General features: G+C 38.6%; 1 protein-coding gene across 2 annotated transcripts; it reads right to left on the minus strand.

Moving 5' to 3' along the window:
* Nucleotides 1-1858: 1858 nt before the first annotated feature.
* On the minus strand, nt 1859-22039 carry dvl2 (dishevelled segment polarity protein 2). Of its 2 annotated transcripts, none has more exons than XM_079867729.1 (15): nt 21346-22037; nt 15153-15222; nt 14146-14291; nt 12087-12196; nt 11843-11978; nt 10680-10767; nt 10533-10602; nt 10249-10388; nt 8915-8991; nt 7372-7439; nt 6696-6818; nt 6486-6617; nt 5651-5827; nt 5327-5545; nt 1859-3478 (listed from the first exon to the last, which is right to left on the minus strand). In XM_079867729.1, exons 1-15 carry the CDS (start codon nt 21504-21506, stop codon nt 2946-2948), a joined length of 2250 nt encoding a protein of 749 aa, XP_079723855.1. In that variant the 5' UTR covers nt 21507-22037; the 3' UTR covers nt 1859-2945. The 2 variants fall into 2 exon arrangements, with proteins under 2 accessions (XP_079723855.1, XP_079723854.1); XM_079867728.1 differs by having other exon boundaries at nt 1862-3478; nt 5327-5569; nt 21346-22039.
* Nucleotides 22040-23913: the final 1874 nt, after the last annotated feature.

Genomic DNA, 23913 nt, shown 5'->3' on the forward strand with positions numbered 1-23913 from the left:
GTAGTTATAATAATAATTTAAAAGATGAAATAAAACGAAATGAAATATAAATGTGCATAAATAATAATTCTCATCATTGATATTTGGATGGATATGTAATTAGTATACAGTCTTAATTAAAAGAAAAAACAAAACAAAATGATTGAACATTTCCACGGTTGAACACAATGACCCAACAGCAAGACAACATAGAAAAATATCAAACTACTGTCTTGACAAACAAATATTGTAATTTATAAATGTATAATATTTTACCTGTCAACATTTGAGCGGTGTGTTAACTCCCAAAAAAGAAATACAAAATTCTGGATAATTATTAATGTGACACTGGAATGATGGGTCTCCAGAGGCAACTTTATTAAACTATAAACTAATATATTAGCTTATATATTAAATATTATTGTAATTTCATCCAAAAATACACATTCTGAAGAATATTTACTCACCCTCATGTTGTTCCAAAACTGCATGCAGCTTTTATTTCTTTTCTTTTTTTTCTATTTTTTGCTTTTAGTGGAAAACAAAAGGAGAATTTCTAAAATTAATTGTATATAATGACAGTTTGTGATAAAAACCTGTCAAATGGCAGGGGGAACCACACCATAACAGCCCTTAAAAGTTATTTATCTCATTAAGTATAATTTGCAATCAATTTAGAAATGGCACCATAACGCATCACACATAACTGAACCCACAATGCCTCTGATTCGGGCACGTGTTGTTGGTGATCCCAAAGAAACAGTTCGATTATGCGGGAGGGAGACTGAGATTTGAGAGCTGCATTGGAAGGACAAATTTTGTGTGAATAAAAATCGAAATTTCGAGCTGATTCACACTTCATTTCAACAACCTGAGGGGATTCTAACTATAGATGTGTATATAACATTGATACAGTGATCAGGGCCGTTCTTCGGGCGGTGCCACTGGTGCGACGGAAGGTGATCCCGAACTGATCAAAGGGGACAACCAACCCACCCACCCTGATAGGCGATCGCGAACGAACCGACCAAGGGGAACTCGCTTCCTCTAAGGCCCTGTTTACACCTGGTATTAAGATGTGTTTTGGTTGATCGGTTCTCAAGTAGACGAGGGAGACACATTTCCGTTTACACCTGGTGTTTTAATCCGTCTCTTTTGTCCACTTTCAACCACTTCTGTCCTGATTTCTTCGAGGGGAGGGTCCATGGCCGGGGAAATGTATGGGTTTTGTCAGAGCTTTCAATCTAATGGACAATATAAGCTCACGCAAATTACAAATGAACGCACACGGATACAACAGAAAAACATATGGAGAGCATCAGCTTTAGTTTCTGCTCTGACAGCCGCAAGATCAGCCGAACGCTGTGAGTGTGTGTTAGAAATCAGGAATGGCGAGAGAACATTGTGTTTGGTGAATTTTTCTTCTTCAAACCAAACTTGGGTCTCCAGCCGACAAAGTTTAAACCCCGTCTAGCCAGCGCTCCTCATAATGTTACGCATTAGATCAGTAGTGGAGAGTAGACGGTATTTTGTGGCTGTTTGAACACATTTGATCACATGAGTGTTTACACTACGAAAGCAATCCGGTCGAATGCGTTTTCGACGACCTCTGAAAGTGGTGGAAAGTGGACAAGCTCAAAATGTTCTAGACCCTGTTTACACCTGTATTTAGCGTCGTCCACTTGTGATCAGATCGACTAAAACACTTCTTAATCCCAGGAGTAAACAGGGCCTGACTCGCCCCTGGTAGTGATATACTGTACATATAAACAGTATACAGTATATAGAAGTACCTAAGACAAAGATTGTAACTAAAACACAAAGATGAGACATTATCATCAAACACTTGACAATTCTTAGAGAACAAATGACTAGTTTCGGAGTTAATTCTATCATAAATTTATTTGGATTAAAGACATGCAAAAGTGACAGTATGATGATATTCAAAATGTAACACTTAAACATGGCATTCCATTGAGATTCGGTCGTTATGTAGGACTTGCATACTTGGACTTGTATATCTATACACTCATATAAAAAAGGCGCTATGATTATCAACCATACAAAGAGACAAAAAAAAAAAAGCTCTGGAGTAGAAAAAACAAAGAAAAAACAACCACTTCTACCCAGAAAGTACCTTTTACGAGGTTTAAACTTCCTCTGTGTGTACCATTTTAGTACAACCATTTTATAGTCTGCCTATTTGTGAGGGTCTTGGAAAGGGACTGCTTTCTAAGACCAGGAACCAAAACAATTCTTGAAATCTCTGAAAACGACAACCAAATATTTGTTTCCATAAACCCTGGCTCCGTTCAGCAGTACAAAGACAGTTTACAAAGGCAAATATTAAAGCATACAGTACATAGTACATTAGAGAAAAGCTTTCAGAATTCCTTGGTAAGCACTACTTAGAAAAAAAAAAAAAGATACATCTGATCAACTCTTTCAAACATTTGAATCCTTTTAAAGGTTTTTGAAGGCATGGCTTTTATTCATTTAAAGTTATATTTTTGCTTGCGTTCCAGTGGATTTCATGTCCTAATGTTGGTCATTTTAAAGGTGTGTAAAGCATACTTGAAAATATTTTCTGGAAAGTCACGAGAAGCTTTCTTAGAGCTTAACCAAAGGCCTTCCAGCAATTTGTGGGAAAATTTAAAGAAAACTAACAACACTCGGAAAAAGAATAAGCCAATTCTTTTCACCCCGAAACAGTCGTTCAGAAGGAGTTAACCGTGTTGCGGTTAATACCACAAAAAAAAAATGGATTTTGAAGTCTGCTATGCAAGACTTCCTACCCTTCCATAAACCCTGTTCCTACCGTCAAGAACAAACACTAACTCTAAAGAGCTGCACTGATACAGTAAACTACATCTCTGTCCGTCGCAGAGCAGAACTCACAGTTATCACGTGATCACAAACCTCTCAGCATTTATTCCTTCATCATGCATCAACGGCTACATCCTTCATTACATCACATCCACGAAAAACTCACTGGGGTTGCCCATGGCCAAGTGGAACGACTGCCTGGAGGCAGTGAGCTCAGGTGGGACGGAGCCCAGGTCTCGGGTTGGAGGAGCTCCAGGAGGACCGCCTGGAGTGCCTGAGGCCAGCAAGGCGTGGTGGGGCGGCAGAGCAGGGGCTTGTGGGTGCGGGGCTCCAAGTGCTAGGTGTGCGTGCTGTGGCACCATCATCACCATCATCGGGTTGTAAGGGATTGGGATTCCAGGCGGATACGGGGCGAGGTGAGCGGACGGGACGCGATGGTGCGAGCGCTGGCTCGAGCGACTGTGTTCGCTGGGCGTGGCTGAGCCGTGGTCTCGTCTCAGGCCGCTGCGAACCGAGTAATCTGATTCGCTGCCGCTGCCGGAGCGCGAGTCAGCCCCGCCCCCGCTGGGAGATTTATCGTCACGGACGCTGCCGCCCACCGTACTGCCGGATACACTTTTACTTCCCCTTCGCTTCTCTCCGTCGCTGCGTGTGGAGCCACTGCTGTGACTCCCTGAGAGAGAGACAAAACACAACAGCTGTTAATAGGTTCTGTGGACACAGAAACTTCTTCACAGGGCAGCTGGAAATAATATTTATACATTTTATTTGTATAGCACTATAAGTTACAAAAAGAAGCTTAAAGTGCCTCTATTATGCTTTTTCGAATATTACCTTTCATGCAGTGTGTAATATCGCTGTTTGTGAATGTAAAAGGTCTCAGTTTTAAAGATTGAAGTGCATTACAAATAAAGTTATTGTCTCCTAAAAGAAAGAATTGATTCTGAACTGTTGAAAAAGTCGTCAGTAATTCCAGTTTCACTTCCTGTTACAAACCTACGTAACAATGTGACACATTTGCATAATGTCAGTCTAAGGTCTTCATTGGCTGCTTGTGAACAACGTCTACTTTGACCCTCAAACACTGTAGTTGTAGCTGAGACTGGAAGAGTTTGGTTCGTGTTGTTCATGTTGAGAAGACGCTTTGCATGCATTTGAAACAGACGAGGACCCGTGCTGGAACTGATATGGAAAAAAGCTACGCCATCGTTACTGTTCGTATCATTGTGTATCAAACGTTGAGGAAGATCCGGAGCAGAAGTTCAGATTATGGTAATAGCTGTTTGGTTTCAGACACGCTGTAAGCGGTCGACCAATCACAACAGACTGGACCGTCTGACCAATCAGAGCAGAGCAGAGCAGGCTCTCGGTAAGGAGGGGTTTAAAGAGACTGAATCTTCAAAAGTACCGTTTTAGACTCTGAGAAATGAGGTGATGTGTAATGTAATATAAAAAGAAAATTAAAGCGTTTTTGACCTTGAATGCATGTAAATTTGTTGTAGGAGCAAAATTAGGAATCTTTAAAATAGCATAAAAGGGGCACTTTAAAGTGTTTCACAAGTCGGAATGTTAAAAAAATAAATGATTATTATTACTATTTTACCATTAGATAAATTAACATAAAATAAAACAATAAAATGTATTAAATACGAATAAAAATCGAATAAAAATAAAAATTCAACGTTTTCTCACAACCTTAGTTCCTTAATGAAAATCAATGGACAAACACCACAGTTTAAATGTTTAGGGTCAGTAAGGTTTTGTTTAATGTTTCTGAAAGTCTCTTCTCACCAAGACTGCATTTATTTAACCGAAAATACAGTAAAAACAATAATATTGTCAAATATTATTATAATTTAAAATAACTCTTTACCGTTTTAATGCATTTTAAAATGTAATTTATTCCTGTGATGCAAAGCTGAATTTTCAGCATCATTACTCCAGTCTTCAGTGTCACATGATCCTTCAGAAATCACTCTAATATGATGATTTGATGCTCAAGAAACGTTTACTATTAGCAATGCTGAAAACAGTTGTGCGGCTTAAAATTTGAGGAAGCAATGATCAAGATTCTTAATGTTTAATTAATATTTTAATAATAATTGCTTTAATGAGCTCATTGTTTCTGTCTAAATGAATAAATTATATGAGCTAACTGCATGATTTGTATGATCTTAAAACTGTACATTTTTGACATATTTTGACTCTAAATTGTAACGTAGAAACCAGCCGTTTTGAAACATGCATTGTGAAAAGTGCAATACAAATAAATGTGAATTGAACGAGTAGAAAATTTCAAAGCATCTATTTGAAATTGATTTTTTATAACAATATAAAAATCTGTATCATAACTTTTGATCAATTTAATGCATTCTTGCGGAATAAAAAAATCTTACTGACGCCAACCCTATGAACAGTAGTGTATGTGGACTTTTGAGATTATTGACTATTACATTTCCATATATTTGTGTTGAGTACGTCCACACACACACACACACTGAGGGTGAGTGTAGCTGGTTACCTTCGCTGTGCTGGCTGCCCGCGCTGCCTGGGCCGTAGCTGTAGTTGGAGAGCTCATGGTAGGGAGGCGGCTGGGTGGAATAAGGGTGAGGGTACTGGTACGTGAAAGAGTGGAGCAGGGGCCACGGGGTCGCCCCTGGCAGTGGAAGAGGGGCCAGAGTGTCCTGGTCTGAAGCGCCACTGGATCCATCGTTATCGTTAAGAGAAAGGTTGGCCATGTCTGAGAGGAAAAGGTCGTGAGAGTCTGTGTAAGTGAAAAAGAAACACATTTCTTGTGCATTCCTTCTTTAAAATATTAACTAAAAGAAACGCCAGTTCTACTTACAATTTTCACAGTTGCTAAAGTCTCCAAATATGTAATAACACTGTTCAGAGAAGGTGATCTTGTTAACTGTATGTCTGATGAAACCAGCCTTTAGTAGGTTACTGGCATATTTACGAGCTTCCCGTCTGTCTTGAAACCCTTCGATGTGATGGTACAACCACTCAACCACATCTGAACCTGTACACACACACACACACGCAGTCATAAAGCCAGAGAAAAACAAACATGAGATTAGATTTAAGGCCCATTTGTCTCAGTCATATTACAAAGTTCATTTGGGAACAGTTGCTGCGTCCCAATTTACACACAATCCATCCTAAATAGTAATGTTGTAACCAGCTGACTGGCTTGCTTCATGGCTTATAACTCGTTAACGAAGACTGTTTTAAAATGGTGAATTAAAAAAAATACTTCCAGAACTAGCGCTGCTGAAAAAGGGGGCGGGCACTCTTACAGTATTATAAAATTAAATTAAATGAAATATACTTTATTGTCCCTGATAGGGACATTTGTAATGGACTCAATAGCCAGCATATCGACAGAACCAGGTACATTCAAAATTACACAAAATATTCATACACACCATACACACACAAGAATAGGTAGACTTCGCTAATCCACGATCAACAATCTGATTGATACTGGCATGAAACAGTTATGATGTAGTACTAGTAGTATGTCTCAAAGCTTGCCTACTCTTCTGCTAGACACTCAAAAGTATGTACTTTTTCTTCACAAAAACAGCACATACTTTCAGGCCATAGTATGAGCAGGCGAATTGGGATGCAGCAACTGTGTAAATACAGAGTCAGGTAAACGTGAACGAGTCTCTGACCTAGGAAAGCATTGGGAATAGTGATCTTCAGCCACATTCGGTCTCTGACCTCCAGACCGGACTCTGGAGATGCCATGGCCTTCGCAACAGATGCCATGTCAGAGCGAAGAGACAGGTTAAACTCGTCAAAGCCTACAGACAGAGAAACACAGTTAGAATGATGGGGCTAAGAGAGAGTGTAGGCTAATGAGTAATCAGCGTAATGCTCACGTTCAGTTTCAGTGACAGATGAGCTGGAGGTGATTGTGCTGCTTGGGTAGGACGGAAACACCCCTGTGAGAGCTACCGAGTGATTGATCCATGCTGCCGGGTCGATGGGCCGGATTGGCTCATCTGACAGAGACGATGGGGAAGGATGATAGATAAACAGATCTCAAATATCAGCTCATCATCATTAAAAACAACATTTGGGATGGCAAGACTTTTAAATGTTCTTGAAAGAAGTCTCTTCTGCTCACCATGGTTGCATTTATTTGATCAAAAATACTGTAAAATTGTGAAATATTATTACAATTCAAAATAACTGTTTTCTATTTTAATATACTTTAAAATGTAATTTATTCCTGTGATCAAAGCTGAATTTTCAGCATCATTACTCCAGTCTTCAGTGTCACATGATCCTTCAGAAATCATTATATTATGCTGATTTGCTGCTCAAGAAATATTTTCTTTATGTAAAATTCCTTAATGTATAAAAAAGTTCAAAAGAACAACATTTATTAATTTATTTTACTTTTGATAAATTTAAGCATTCTTGCTCAATAAAAGTATTTATTTCTTTAAAAAAATATACAATCATACCAACCCCAATTTATTAGGTCTAATACATTTTATGTAAAATTACAGTTACATAGTTATTCATATATAATATTAAAATGAGACTTACTGCGTGGCAGGGTGAAATAGCCTTGAGGAGCAGGATCCCAACATTTTGCCACAGTCAGAGTGATGGGTCTAAGAGAGTTAAAGTGATATTATTACATTGCAGGAATTATTAAGGCCCGTTCACACTCTATTAGACGTTATTGTTCTGTTTATTCTAAGCGTGTGCTGCATTTAAGTCGTCCGCCGCTTTAAATGCTCGAGCTCTTTAAAGCAGGATTGATTCTGATTGGCTGTCAATGTAATGCGCTGTAATGCCAATGTAATGCGACACTACTGTACTCTTATTGTAATGCTCCCTTCAAATCGTGTCAGAATGATTGCATTTAAAATATAGCATTATATTTACGAGACAAGTACATATAAACAGCATCACAATGTTGTATTGACCAGTTTCCACCAGTGAGATTTTCTTTTAGTTGGGGGATGTGAAAATGTATAGATGGATGCATGGATAGTTTCCTCTGGTAGCGCAACAGTGATAAAATACATTGCTAAACCTCCAATTACACAACTAATGACACCTGTTTTCTCTTCATTTTACTGTACTTGAGTTGAAAAGATTTAAGATTTTTGTCAGGAAGCAAAAAAGAAATAAATATGTGACAGGCCGTTCCGGGACAACAAGCTTAGTTTGTAATATTGGTTGAAATGGGAACTGCAGTCCAAATTCAAAATATTGGAGAGAGTTGTTTCCCCTGCCTCCTCCTTCGACTGGACGCTCACGCGGGTTGCCAGATTGAGGACACGCAACAGGAATAAAAGCAATTGACAATGGAAGGCGACAAGCCTTACACTGTCAGTTAATGAGCTGATTTATCCGTGTTTTGCCTCTGGACAGAGATTTTTAGATGGATGCCGAGGCTTTTTAGGTCGGGTAGAATCTGCAATCTCTGACCCAGTTTGTTTGCTGGCTAGAATAGCTACAATAGGCTGTGTTTTCCAATGACTGGCAACCTAGGTGTAGAAATACTATTAAGTAAATTGGCAGCGGGCAGAGTCACAGACCAAAACAAAAACTGACATTCTGATAAGGAAAGCACATTTCAAACTGGCTGTAGCATTGTTTTTTGGAGAAACATGTGTGTGAACTTAGCATGTTTCCTAAATCTCTGTAAACATATTATGGTATTTTTGTGCTTTAGTATCGTGAAAAAAAAAATACATACAGCACCTTTAAAGTCCCCCTGTAGAGAATAATTTTATCCCTTAAAACAATTTTTTTTTTCTATGAATACGTAAATGAGCCCCGCCTCCACTCACTCACACCAGCTCAGAGATCCACTCGTTGACGATCACATGTTGATCTGATTGGTTACAAGGTAGTTTGTGACGTCAGAAACACCAGTGATTTCAAACTGTGTTTTTGAGACTGTCTTTGGTTCACTGCAGTTTTAATGAGAAAATACTCAGCAATGGTGTCGACTTATGAATTTGCACATGGTTTGTCTTAAAGCATATTAAAAACAACACATAGACATATAGACAACATTAAAAGCTGGATTTTCACCACAGGGGGACTTTAAGGGTAATTGTCACAGACTCACCCCGGTTTGTGGACGATCTCACGGAGCACCCTGACTGCATCATCATTACTCATGTTCTCAAAGTTGATGTCATTCACCTGCACAGAAAAGAGAAGAAACATTAGAGCCAGTCATTACAACACAACCTTGCAGCAGTGAAAGTACTGATCTCTTGTTTAGAGGTGATTACTTTTGAAATGTTCCCAATGTTTGTGCCTTGAAGCTGGGTGCGGTCTGAGTACATGGTTTCAGATTTTAACGCAAAGCCACTGCGTTCGACGGGAATTAAAACTCACTCATCTGACTGGCTGGTTGCCCATCGAGTAGAGATTATAATGTGCAGGTCTCACTTTGTGCCTGATTTCCCAGCACTAATCACGTATTTTCTACACTCTTAGGAAAAAATAAAAAGTTTCAATGGGGTTCTATATAGAACCCTGGAAATCCAGAGTTCTTACGAGAGCACAATTTGAATTTGCTCAGCGAGTTTACTCTGGATTCAAGTAATGATGCTCATTAACTATGCCTTAGTATCTGAGCTTCACCAATCACATCGGGTTATCTGATATAGGCGGGCCAGAGGCGATCTAAACAGATGACGACAGCGCTGCGACGTCAAAGTCATTAGTAAACATTGCAAGATGGCTATGGATGAACACCAGTTGTTTGAAACGGCTTTGGCCGCTACAATGAACGAGTTAGACTTGGCTTTTTATCTAAAAGAGGAACAGAAGACGGCGCTCGAATCCTTCCTTTGCAAGAAGGGCGTTTTTGCTGTTTTGCCGACCGGATACGGCAAGAGTCTAATCTACCAGTTAGCGCCGCTGGTAGCTAAGCGTATGGGGCTTGTTGTGATTGGTCGTAGTGTTATCCAATTGCGTGCAGTGAGATTTTCAAATGCACGCTTGGTGCCGCCCCTCGAGCTGGCCGATTTTCATTTGTCGATGCCAGACCATTAATCTTTCAGATTTAGGACTGGATTTCCAGGCTAGTAGAACCCTAGGATTTATGCCAAAAAGGTTCTATGAAAGGAGAAATGTCTGACATGATTGCATAATACTTTCATGTTTAATGGGTTATTTCATTTGTACTGCGTGATAAAGTATTGTCACTACTAATAAAGTATGGTGCTTAATTCATAACATTTAATTAAAATTAAAAGTGAATTAAAACAAATTTCATTAAATAAATTTAAATCCATAAAATGAACCCACAATCGGAACTCCGAAAAGGTTATATATATATATGAAGTGCCTGACAGAACCTTTTAAGGTTCTATATAGAATATTTTCTTCACACACACACACACACACACACACACACACACACACACACACACACACACACACACACACCTGCAGCAGCATGTCTCCAGGTTCAATGCGTCCGTCTGCAGCCACTGCTCCTCCCTTCATGATAGAGCCAATGTAGATTCCTCCATCTCCTCTCTCATTACTCTGACCCACTATACTGATGCCCAAGAAATTATACTTCTCTATAGGACACAACAAACAGAAGGAGTATGGAGCACATTATGAATTAAACACAATTTATACTTCATCAATAGCAGGAAAAAAAAGTATATTATATAAACAGCGCAGAAAATATCACGGAAGAACAGGCAAGAAATGGCACTGACCCATGTTAAGAGTGACTGTAATAATGTTTAGGGACATGGTTGAATCTGTCACACTGCTGAAAGAGGAAGCCTATAATACAACACAAAGAAAACTCAGTAAAACAACAACAACTACTTGTTCAATATTATCAGATGGTTGTTTCATACCCTCTCCAGGCGTGGGCGCTGTTTCCTGCGTCTGCGATGGCGTTTGAGTAATCTAGACGCTGTGCTCTGCTCAGTGGAGCTGCTGAACCTGATCACACACATTTAGTCAAATAAAATAAGCATTCATAATCAAAGTATCAAACTCATTTTGCTTCAGGATCAAGGTTTTATTATACAGGACATCAACTCGCAACCCAACATGGTAAAAACTTCAAAATTTCTCAGCTGGTTTATTATTAGTTTTTTTAAATGTCTCTTGAATTTTGTAGGTTTCATGCTCTTAACATCCAATAACTCATCCTTGTTGCAAATAAACGTCTATTTAAAGTGTTTTTTAATTTTTTATTTGACCTTTCATGCAGTGTGTAATATCGCTGTTTGTGAAAGTAAAAGATCTGCAAAGTTTAAAGGTCAAAGTGCACAACAAATAAAGTTATTGTCTCCTAAAAGAAAGAATCGATTCTGAACTGCTGAAATCCACTTTGATGCACTTCAAAAGGACGAGGACTCGCGCTGGAACTGATGCTATCGTTCGTATCACTGTGTAAGCGCTGACGAAGATCTGGAGATGAAGCTTAGATATGGTAATGAGCGTCTAATTTCCAACAATCGCTGTAAACGGTCGACCAATCACAACAGAGTGGGTTGTCTGACCAATCAGAGAAGAGTAGACTCTCGGAAAGGAGGGGTTAAGAGAGACTGAATCTTCAAACGAACCGTTTTCAGACTCTTTGAGGTGACGTGCACTGCATATTATGAGAAAATTAAAGTGTTTTTTGACATGTAAATCTATTGTAAGAGCAAAATTAGGAACTTTAAATTTAACTTTAATGTAATCTGAGACATGGTAGCAACTGCCTTTTGTCTTCTACTTTGTGCAAATATCGTGTTATGCATAATATTATTAGCATTTCTGCACGCAACCCTATCAGAACAGATCTGCAAGTATGCAACCCCTTTTTGGATTGTGACCGACCAGTTGAGAACCACTGGACTAAAACCAAACTAAAAGCAAGCACAGATGCTCATACACACTTAATTTCAGATCAATCATTTGATTCAGAGCACTAAATAAAACATTACACACACAACCTAAAAACTACAGATGCGATTGAAGTGGATTTCAGGTACAAAACAGGTACAAGCACACGACACACTCTGACCTGCTCATGGTGTCATCATCATCTGAATCACAGAAGCTTGTGGTGTCCAGTTCACTGCTCATCACTGTGGTGGCACTCTCATACCCAGCCAGGTGTCTGTCCATACGGGACTGCCCATTCATACGCGGACCTGAAACTGAAACACAGCAGCAAAATCAACACGGACTGCTTTCTCAACGTACTGAAATTGTTGAATTCACAGTAATAATTAGGTCAAACAAACAACAAAGGAGACTGGACAGACCGTGCTGCTCTATGCTCTCTCTGGGTCGAGGTCTCTCTCTCCTGAAGGACACGACTGACTCCGTCTCTGTCTGATCATCTAAGGACTCCCGGCTGCCTGTAGTGTTGGGACTAAAAACACACACACATCATGCACTGTTTTACATTCAAGACACATCTGTACATCTTTGCAAGCTGAGTGAAACTTAATTTTTTAAAAGCCAGCTGCCTCTAGAAAATCAATATCTGATGAGGAAACAAGAGCAAGAGAGTTACACTGAAAACAAAATCATACTCTTAATCAATTTTTTACCTTTTATTTCTTGTTTTTTAACAGTTATTTTCATTTAACAGCTTAAACTCTCCTGTTACATGTCAGACACCACAAACACTTCATGGTTTTAGGCACTTTATACACGAAAACATATTGGATTACCTTGCGGGTGTCATGCAAAGGTTTTACACGATTGTTCAAAAGTTTGGGGTTGGTCAGAAGTTTTTAAAGAAGTCCCTTATGCTCACAGTTTCATAATTGATTAATTCTGCAACATTAACGGATATTTTCTTGTTTATTCCTGTGAAGCTGGTTTACTGAATACTGTATAATGCACTATAGAAACAAACCAAAAATGTTTAATATGCATCATATTTTAAAAGCATTTCTTTGTAATCCTTAAAGTTGCAGTAAGTGATTTCTGAGAAGCGCTGTTGAAGGTAGATCGGACCGAGCAGCACAACACACTTGTAACCAATCAGCAGTAGGGGGTGTGTCCACTCATGATGGGGGAGGAGAGAGAGTGAGCCAATCAGCAGTAGGGGGCGTGTCCACTCATGATGGGGGAGGAGAGTGAGACAATCAGCAATTGGGGGTGTGTCCACTCATGATGGGGGAGGAGAGTGAGCCAATCAGCAGTAGGGGGTGTGTCCACTCATGATGGGGGAGGAGAGAGAGTGAGCCAATCAGCAGTAGGGGGCGTGTCCACTCATGATGGGGGAGGAGAGTGAGCCAATCAGCAGTAGAGGGTGTGTCCACTCATGATGGGGGAGGAGAGAGAGAGCCAATCAGCAGTAGGGGGCGTGTCCACTCATGATGGGGGAGGAGAGTGAGCCAATCAGCAGTAGGGGGTGTGTCCACTCATGATGGGGGAGGAGAGTGAGCCAATCAGCAGTAGGGGGTGTGTCCACTCATGATGGGGGAGGAGAGTGAGACAATCAGCAGTAGGGGGCGTGTCCACTCATGATGGGGGAGGAGAGTGAGACAATCAGCAGTTGGGGGCGTATCCACTCATGATGGGGGAGGAGAGAGTGAGCCAATCAGCAGTAGGGGGTGTGTCCACTCATGATGGGGGAGGAGAGTGAGACAATCAGCAGTTGGGGGCGTATCCACTCATGATAGGGGAGGAGAGAGTGAGCCAATCAGCAGTAGGGGGTGTGTCCACTCATGATGGGGGAGGAGAGTGAGACAATCAGTAGTAGGGGGCGTATCCACTCATGATGGGGGAGGAGAGAGTGAGCCAATCAGCAGTAGGGGGCGTATCCACTCATGATGGGGGAGGAGAGAGAGTGAGCCAATCAGCAGTAGGGGGCGTGTCCACTCATGATGGGGGAGGAGAGTGAGACAATCAGCAGTTGGGGGCGTGTCCACTCATGATGGGGGAGGAGAGAGAGTGAGCCAATCAGCAGTAGGGGGCATGTACAGTACATTCTTGTGTACTGTATGTTAATTTTTTGTTCTTCCTTGCTTCGCTTCAGCTATGATAAAGAGACATCCACTCTTGGATTGTTTGTTTATGCATTTTGGGTGTGGATCAATGAAGGGAGGGGTGTGTTTGTTTGGGCAAATTTCAAATATCAACAGTGTTTCTCAGAAATCGCTTACTGCACCTTAAACCAGGATGTCTGATGATATTTCACATATTTTGACTAATCTATGATACAGCTTGGAAAAGCAAATAAACAAAAAAAGTAAGTGTTCCTTCCTTCAAGGAAAGCTGTAAAGTTAGTCACCGACTGAGCACTGCTGCAGACCGAAACCACAAAATGACATTCATGGCAAGAAACAGAGATGCAGATTAACATACTGGAAGGAAGGGGGTCTGGAGTCTCCGATCCCCCCGGTCCTCTCGGCGGGAGGTGGAGGCAGGGGAGGAGGGGGGGGTGAGGGCTGAGACGGGACCTCTACTGGAGGGGCTGGGGGTTCGGCTGCAGGGGTATCTGAGGACACCAGCTTACAGAGAGAAAGAAGATTGAGGTAAGACTGAAATGTGATCCATAAAAAAAACAAGGAACCAAAAGGAACTATAGGAAAAGATCTTATGACCACAAATTATCATTTTTTTACCCGACATATACTCGTGGAGCTCACTGGAAAGTGTAAAACTGATCACACAATGCTTCAGGTCAAACATATCCAGTGTCTGGGTTTTACGTAAGTATAATTTAAATGCAGAGTTTTAGTTGGAGAGGTAAATGTCTGACAGTGAACAGGAAGAGTAATAAACCCTTTTAAAAAAAGCTCAAATACTGCAAACAAGCAATGGAAAAGTCATCAACAATCTGCAACAAAACACAGTATGCTAAATGTTAGTCAAAGTCATATAATTGAGAAGAGAAAGAAACTTCAGATGTACAGTATCATTGTATGCCCTTCTCCTTTCTTCATGCTAATGGATGCTAGGTTATTGTACACTCCCTCTCAAGGGACCTTGAGCCATCCTGACGGTGGTCTACTATTTCCATCCCAGTGGGTCTGGTTTCGTCCAGGCCTTTTGACTTAAGCACCTGCTTTTCTTTGAGGGCTTTTAGGCGAGACTGGATTTCAGTCTCCGTGTGAAGGGCCTGACACACACACTTAGTGCTCTGTAAAGATTCACTGTGACATAAATCAAAACAGGCCTGTTACATGTCACTACAGGGATGCGGAGCTTTGGCGGAGCTCAGTCAAATGGTGCAGTTTGCACTCATAAAAACCGAGAACTGTTATGACACCATATGAGAGCTCAGTAAAACAAATATTGTTTGGGGAGGGAAAGAAATACTGCTGACTGAGTGACAGAGAGAACTGGAGCAGGCGCAGTTGTTTTCTTACCCAGGAGACAACTCTTCCGTTGAAGCATGGCAGCTTGGCACTGTCGTCTGAGATCTCCTCCTTCACCACCCTGAGCAGACACAGTTATTAAAGTGAGGAACAAACATTTCCATAGATAAATGCACACATATTCCTGCGGTTTCACAGACGGGGCTTAAGTCTAATGCATGTTTGAGCTGTTTTAACTGAAAGCATCTTGCACTGGCATATCTTAAAATACTATCAGTGCCATTGTTATCAAGATTCACATCAGTAATGGTTTTTTTTTCTAAGGTACTTTTTTAAAAGCTACTTAAATGTCCTAATTGAACCAAGGCCTAATCCTGGCTTAATCTAAGCCCTGTCTGTGAAACCGGGCCTTAGGCTATTTTTGAATTTACTTAATAGAAAGAATGTATATTCTAGATTTGTACAATTTATGATGAAAACATGAGTGGTACTTAATTATGCAAAACTTGCTGTCACGATGCCGTTTAATATATATTTTTTTTTGTTAAAGTGCCACTATTATGCTATTTTAAAGGTTCCTAATTTTGTTTTAGAGGTCTGCTACAATAGGTAGACATGCATTCAAGGGAATATTCGAAAAAGCATAACAGAGGCACTTTAATGTCAATGATCCAAGTTTCTATGATGTTCTGGTCCCTGGCTCTGTTTTCCTCCTAAACGATATGACTACGGAATTTTTCTGTCTATTTTATTGAAAATCCTATTAAGTTTGACCACCATCAAATCTTCAAATCTCATCACCATCACATCTCATCCACAAGCCACACAATCTGAGGTGAATTCATGTCTGTAGAACAATAACAGGGCTCAACAATAAGAATTTTATGTCTGTTTACTAATTGGGCTAGTAGTAGTCACACTCACAGACCATAACACAAGAAATATTTATATTTTCATTAATTATGTTTTCTTTACAGAAAGAAAATCTCAATATGCAAGATGGAAAAGATGAAGCTAGGTATATTGTAATTCCATAAATTAAACACACTTTTGCACAACCATACACTACCATTCAAAAGTGGGGTAAGCACTGAATTTTTTTGTTGTTGAAAGAAATTAACACTTTTAATCAGCAAAGACTGATCAAACATGGCAGTAAAAACATTTAAGATGTTACAAAAGATTTCAAATAAATGTTATTCATTTAAACTTTAAATTTATCAAAGGATCCTTAAAAAAATGAATCATGGTTTGCATGAAAATATTAAGCAGCACAACTGTTTTCAACATTGATAACAACTAAAAACGGAAGCTTTGTTTCGGCCGTTCAGTTACACAACAACGGCGTACTAGGGGCCTGAAAACACAAACTTTTCAAAACGGGTTTCAAAGTGCAAGTTTTTGAAAACAATACGTTTACCATCTCTATTTAAACTACAAAAATGCGAATTTGTGAAAACGGTGACGTCATGCACATGTATATTACATGTTCAGTCTATAGGCGCGTAGTTTCTTTACAAAGTGACATCGCCAACTACTGGCCTGGCATGAATAATACAGCGTTTTTAGTCGTTTTTGTGGTGAACGGGATCATTTTGACAACGTTGTCTTCTGTACGCGAAAAACGCGAAGGAAAAACTTTTTCCGTTTTTAGTACATCGTTGTCGTGTAAACGTACCCTAAATTATATTTTAAAACATATTAAAATAGAAAGCCTTTATTTTAAGTGTAACAATATTTCATAAAACAACTGTTTTTACAGTATTTTTTATCAAATAAAGGCTTGATGAGCAGAAGAGACTTCTTTCTAAAACATTTAAAAACCTTTGAATGGTAGCATTCATATTCTGATGATTGCAAGGCTCATCACAAGTCATTTTTGCTAATCCGACAAAATCTCGGCTGTTAGCCAGATACCAGATTATCTTGTTGACAATGTCATAATGTATAATATAGCACAGAAAAACAAATGTTTAAGTTTTCAAGGCATAAAAATGGATGTAATCCTACTGAGCCCTTAAAGGGTGCCAAAGTTCAATAATTAGAGTTAAGATCTGAATATCCATCAGCAGTAATAGTGATGCTAGCCTTAGAAAACACCACTATTAGTTATATTATTACATAAATATTAAATTACTTGTTTTTTCTTATTTTTCTAATTATTAGTTCAATTAGGATATTTAAAGTAGCTTTTATAAACGTGCCTTAGAAAAAAAAACGTTACTGGTGTGAATCTTGAGACAAAACAATGGCACTGACATATTTTAAGATATGTCAGTGCAAAATGCTTCTAGTTAAAACAGCTCAAACATGCATTTTAGTCTGGGACTAGGTTTAAGTCTTGTCTGTAGTGTTTTTCATTGTCTGAATGTGCACAAACCATTGCCAATTCTTCTGCACCAAACAAACAGTTGACTATGATGCAACTCTTCAAAAATTTCACAAAGCACTTCCTAAAAGCAAAGCTCTCCTGGCGTTTTAACGCATGTGAAACAATCCCACCCCCAAACCCTCTAATGACGCTAATTAAGCCCAACATCTGTACTTGAAAAACAACCCTTGACCTCTAACATGGCCCACAATAACACTCACACACTCAAACCACAACCTCTCATGAAAACCTGCATTCAACAAAAGCTCTTGCAACAGAATGAGTTCTGGACATATTAAGTCTGCAGACCATGTTACAATTTGGCTTAGAAACCATCTGGATATTTATTTTAATTTGGATGATTTGCACTTACAAAGTCTGAGAAGCAAGGTAAGAGGAATAAAGCCGGCCTGGAATCTGGTCTGTACTTTTAAGGGGATGTAAAAACAGCAGAGAGAATGTAGAGGGGCCCTGGAGAGACCGAGGGGTCCCCGGCTCCTTTCGCTCTCATTCACTCTCTTTCTGTTGATTCTATCCCAGACACTAAGCAAATGGCCCGTCTCCAACCCTCCGACCATATCCCTCCCCAAACATCTCCTGCCACACACAGTCAGACTGACAGCTGGCTCTTCACACTGCGAATCAGCACGGCAGCATCACGGCGCTCTGCCGTATCCGCTTACATCCACATCCAACGCCGTTCAACAACAACACACACACGTCCACCCTTTACCACAATAACAGAAACCGACGAGACATCGACGGCCCTTCTTCCATGGTAGGAAAGAAGAAAAGATCAAGTCTGAAGATTCCGCTTTCACAGTCAAATCTACAATACAAACAGATCTCAGCAATGCAGTTTTATCAATCTAAAAAGACCTAATGAATTATTAAAAACTTAAACTGTCATGAATCTTGAATGCTTTGGAGCACAGATTCAAGTTTGGTCTCTTTTTAAGGCAACACTTGGCAGATTATTGCTGAAGTGAAACAAGTTTGAAAAAGTCAACTTATGCAAAGTGCACAAAAATACAATTTTCAAATTTTATATTTTCCAAAAAATGTTTTACTCTAAAACTGTGAGAAAATCAAAGCCATAAATCTAAACTGGTTGTGTTCCATATTTGAGGTTGATATCTCAAAAAATTAGCTTTCAGTTAGATTTCGTTTGGCCGCAGTACCAAACGTTTCCACTAGATGAAATTCGCTCATTTTTTGGCTGCGAACAAAACTGTGACTCTTTTTTTCAGGACCATTTAACCTTTTCGAATCATGTCCATGATTTTGTGTGTGTGTGTGTGTGTGTGTTCACACAGCAAGTGCCAAAACCATTACCAAGTTTCGTTTAAGTAAAAATTACGATTACGATTAAGTAAAAAATTCTAAAAACACAAAACTTAACAATTAAGTCAATATGACAGCACAAATAACAGCACCAGAGGGTTAAACATGCTAATTTGCAAATCCCTGTAAAACCATGTTAGTTTCACTCTCCTGATGTACTTGTTAAAGTCCCCGTGAACCGGAAGTTGCAAACGACTTTTCTCCAGTGTTATTATGACGTATTTCCAAGTGAAACAGAATATTGAACAGAGGGCGGGGTTTTACTTAGTGCTCCTCCTCTCAATCTCTCGCTCATAGCAGACTAACGGTTTGAGGGGAGTGGTTAAGCGTTTTCAAACCAAGCCGTCAAACCTACGTCATCAGAAAAAGACACCATTCCAGACCGGAAGAAACTTTTCAGATTTTGATTAAAGATTACCATGGTAAAAAAAAATTTTTTTTATATTTACTTGCACGGATTAATTGTTCACCACAAGACTAGTAATATGCGCTAACAAAGTAAATAGGGTCAATTTTGATTTCATGGGGACTTTAATGATGGTCATTGTTAATGAAAAAGACAGAACAGACCCTCTGCAGGTTTTCTTGTTTTGTACCACAGTCTTTATATGTATATTTTCTACACATATATTGCTATACACTACCATTCAAAAGTTTGGGTCGATTCGTTTTTTTAAACATTTTTAACATTTTTAAACATTTTTGAAAGAAGTCGCTTCTGCTCACCAAGGCTGTATTTATTTGATCGAAAATACAGTAAAAATAGCAATATTGTGAAAAATTATTTCCATTTCAAATAACAATTTTCCATTTGAATATTTTTCAAAATGTAATTATATCAGCATCATTACTCCAGTCTTCAGTGTCACATGATCCTTCAGAAATCATTCTAATATGATGATTTGCTGCTCAAGAAACATTTCTTATTATCAATGTTGAAATCAGTTGTGCTGCTTAATATTTTTGTGGAAACCGGGATAGCCTACCTTTTTTTCTGGATTCTTTGATGAATATAAAGTTTAAAAGAACAGCACTTATTTGAAAACATTATGGTTTAACATTATAAATGTCTTGACTGTCCCTTTTGATCAACTTAATATGTCCTTGCTGAATAAAAGTATTAATTTCTTTAAAAACAAAAAAATCAGTCTAAACTTTTGAACAGTAGTGTATATATTATAGCAATCAAATTAATCATTATAAATATGATTGTCGTCATGAAACCTGAAAATGAAACATCAATAATTTATATTTGCGTCAGTGACTCAACATTTATAGTGCTTCAGGTGAATGTCTTTGATTCATATCTATGTAATAAGTGTAAGCTGTCAAACTGATGGACTATTTACAGTCAGATGATAACCCAATTTGCAAAGATTACCGCAGACATTCTTGTAGCATCTGGATAATGCATAACTGACAAGTACGTGGCTGAGATTTATTGGCTGGTATTCTGTCCATGGCAGGACGATTCAGGCCAAATATGCGGTTTGAGACAAAGAACTCCACTCTTTATTACAAAAAAGACCGGCAAGACAGCAGTGGGACACTAAAAACTTGGCATGTATGCAAAGAAGAGAGGGAAAAAGGATGAGGATTTCACGACATGATGAATATGATCTACCTAATGTTTAAGTAGAAGACAGAACGGCAACAAATTATACAATACCATTCAAAACTTTGGGGTCAGTAAGATTTTATGTTATTGAAGAGAAGTCTACTCACCGCATTTATTTAATCAAAAATATTGATAAGTGTAAGTGTTTTCTAGTTGAATGTATTTTAAAATGGAATTTATTCCTGTGATGCAAAGCTGGATTTTCAGGATCATTACTCCAGTCTTCAGTCTCACATGATCGTAATCAGAACAATTTCTGAATTTTACCTTTTTTTTTTGTTGTTTTTGTGTTCAAGAAACATTTATTATAATTATCAATGTTAAAACAGCTTAATATTTTCGTGGGAACTGTGATGCATCTTTTTCAGTGTTTTTTGATGAATAAAAAGTTAACAGCACTTATTTAAAAAATAAATGTTTTGTAACATATTTTTGTGCCTTTGCTGAATAAATCATTCATCTCTTTAAAAAAAAAAAAAAAGCACAGTGGTGTAACTTAGGCTACATTAAAAACTGAAAGATTTAGAGAAATTAGGCTATATATCTCGCATCAACCTGAATTTGACTATATGGAATTCAAATAATAGCAATCAAGGTAATAAACAATCCAGATAGCCAATCAAAGAATGACCTATGTAGATATGCATTCCATGTTATATCTGTATATAACTCAACTAATATGGACAAAGTATTTTTTAATTAGCCTATACCAAGTCAGACCACTGATACACTCTCTCGAGACATTTGGAAAGTTACACAGTTACTTTGCATTGATGGCTTGATACGATCAGACCACCCAAACCTTAGCAAGCTGTTACAACACAACATACACAAATATTCATTTCCTACAACACGAAGAAAGCTGTTTTTGTTCTGGCATTTCGTGCACATCTTTGTGTGTTTCAACTCACCCGAAGTCCTGGTCCATAGACTTGAAGAAGAATTTGTAGTTCGGCTTGTTCAAGACCTGTTTAAAATCCAGCAGAGTGATTTTCTCAGCCGCTATGGGAATCTTCACCAAGTACGGCGTCTCCTCTTCGTCAATGTGATAAATTATTTTAGTCTCCGCCATGTCTCCTGACTCAAATCAACTTTCCCGTTGTTCTACGAAAGTATGGAAGAGGCAGCGGCTATCCTGCTAATGTTAGCCAGCGCTCCGGAGAAAAAGGGGGTTGAGGAAAGTCGTCTCTAGACCTCAATACTACTATCCAATAACACTGCCCAGGCCAGCGCATCCAGCATAAACAAAGAAAAACAGCGCCTAACTTGAAGTGTCTCGAGCACTCAAAAGTCTCATGATTTTGGTTTGTTAAAAACAGCCCTACAACCAGCCAAACTCTAACAACATTCCTCCCCCCTACAAAAACACATGGGAGATTTGGAATAGTTCTCTCTCTCTCCGGCGTGTGACGAAAGAGAGGCGCCCGCCGCCCAGGACTTCCCACTAGCCCGTTTGTACTGGGGCACGTCCCATACGAGTGTTTTGTGGTACTAGCTTCTAGTGGTGGGAATTTTGATTCACCCCATTGACTCGAATCTTTTAAAACAGTTCACTAAAAAGATTCATTCACTGACCCTTTGTGAAGGTTAAAGGGATAGTTCACCCAAAAATGAAAATTCTGTCATTAATTACTCGCCCTCATGTCGAACAAGACTTTCTTTCATCTTCGGAACACAAATTAAGATCTATTTGAAGAAATCTGAGAGATTTCTGTCCCTCCATTGACAGCTACGCAACTACCACTTTGACGCCTCAAAAAGTTCATAAGGAGATTGTAAAATTAATTCATATGAATTGAGAGATAGAGAGATTTTATTGATCAGCAACATAAACAAGCTCAACCGAACCTGCTTGACGCGTGAGAACAAACCTCATTGGTTCTTGCTGAAGCTCAGATGTGCAGCGTAACGGGAGAATGAAACTCATTGGTTCTCACAAGTCAAGAGAAGCAATTCATAGTTTTACGATCTTTTAATGATCTTTTTGAAGCATTAAAGTGGTAGTTGTGTAGCTGTCAATGGAGGGACAAAAAGCTCTCGGATTTCAGCAAGAACCAATGATGTTTGTTCTTGCGTGTCAAGCAGGTTTGGTTGAGCTTCTGTTTATGTTTGCTGATCGATGTTTAACTGTGAATAAAAGCCTATAAATTAAATATCTTCATCATATAAAGCAATCGAGTCTCTTCATTTAATTTGGACTAAACCGCTCAATTTATATGAATTAGTTTTACGATCTCTTTACAAACTTTTCGGGGAGTCAAAGTGGTAGTTGCGTAGCTGTCAATGGAGGGACAGTTATGAAAGAGTCATTGAATCGTTCACTTAACCTATACGTTAAAAAACGATTTGTTTATGACTAAAAAAAAATTCTATTGTAAACATCAGTGCTGCTCTGAACCTGGCTCATATTCAAAACCGACTCAGTAAATGGGGCGTGTTCATTCAGTAGGTCGAACCTATTAAACGTTTATGCTGGAATGCTATTGGTTCTCACTATAGTCAGGCTTTGAAGACAGGAAAACAGTCACACGGGCCCACTCGCTTCACATAAGGAGTAATGCCACCGTAGCAATTTTGTTGAATAGCATGAATTAAAATAATAACAATTCTTTCAAAAACAACAACAACAACAAAAAAAAAATGTAAAAAATTTAATTATACTTTTTCATTTATTTTTACCATTGAAATAATACTGAAAAACTATTTACTAGACTATAATACATTGTAAATATGAGTTTTACTGTAGATAGGCCTATTTCACTTTCTAACAAATTATTCTCAAATCATTGTCAATAAACTTCAGTTTTTCATTTTTACAACATGCCACATGTAGCATGTGCTAGCAAAACTGCTATCAGGGTTATGTTCTTTTCCTAGACAAATTTAGTTGCAATGTTAAATGTTTGTAAACAAAATTTTAGGGTTTGTGTATATACAGAAATTGACTAAAAAGGATAACAGTATTCATCTCTAATTTTATGTGCAAATATTTTCAGTCATTTCCAGCACACTTTGCCATGCAATCAAAACTGTTCACAGATGTATCCCTGTGTATCATCCACAAGAGGGACTCATTATCATTTCTGAAAAAGCCCATTCTGGACGGTCTCCATGATGTTGCATTGCATTCAACCACTTACAGATCAAAAAATCTTACATTAAAATGCCAATCATTGTTGTTGTTGTTTTTTCAAATTAAAAACCAAAGAGGTTTTCTTTTCTATATTCTACATGTTTGCTTAAAAAGCAACATACATAAAATTAGAGAAAAGAGAGAATATCATTCTTTATTTGCAAAATATGTAGATGAATATTCACATAACAGTCAAGGACAGAGATAATTGTAAGCCTACACACACATTGTAATATGAACAAAATTAATTCATATAGAGAGGGCTCATAAAGTATTTGAACACTTGAATGTATAAAATAAATTGAATTAAACAAAACATTAAACCAAATAAAATCTTCATGACACG

The sequence above is a fragment of the Squalius cephalus genome (genome assembly GCF_949319135.1).
Source record: "Squalius cephalus genome assembly, chromosome: 3".
Lineage (NCBI taxonomy): Eukaryota > Metazoa > Chordata > Actinopteri > Cypriniformes > Leuciscidae > Squalius > Squalius cephalus.

What these genes read in the sequence shown, in the direction of transcription:
- dvl2 (XM_079867728.1), bottom strand. Translation starts at nt 21,506, where the DNA reads ATGGCGGAGACTAAAATAATTTATCACATTGACGAAGAGGAGACGCCG. An exon ending in GATGATGACACCATGAGCAG is followed by an intron (nt 10,768 to 11,842) that starts GTCAGAGTGTGT and finishes GTGTGTGATCAG; the next exon opens with GTTCAGCAGCTCCACTGAGC. An exon ending in TACAGTCACTCTTAACATGG is followed by an intron (nt 10,389 to 10,532) that starts GTCAGTGCCATT and finishes TGTGTCCTATAG; the next exon opens with AGAAGTATAATTTCTTGGGC.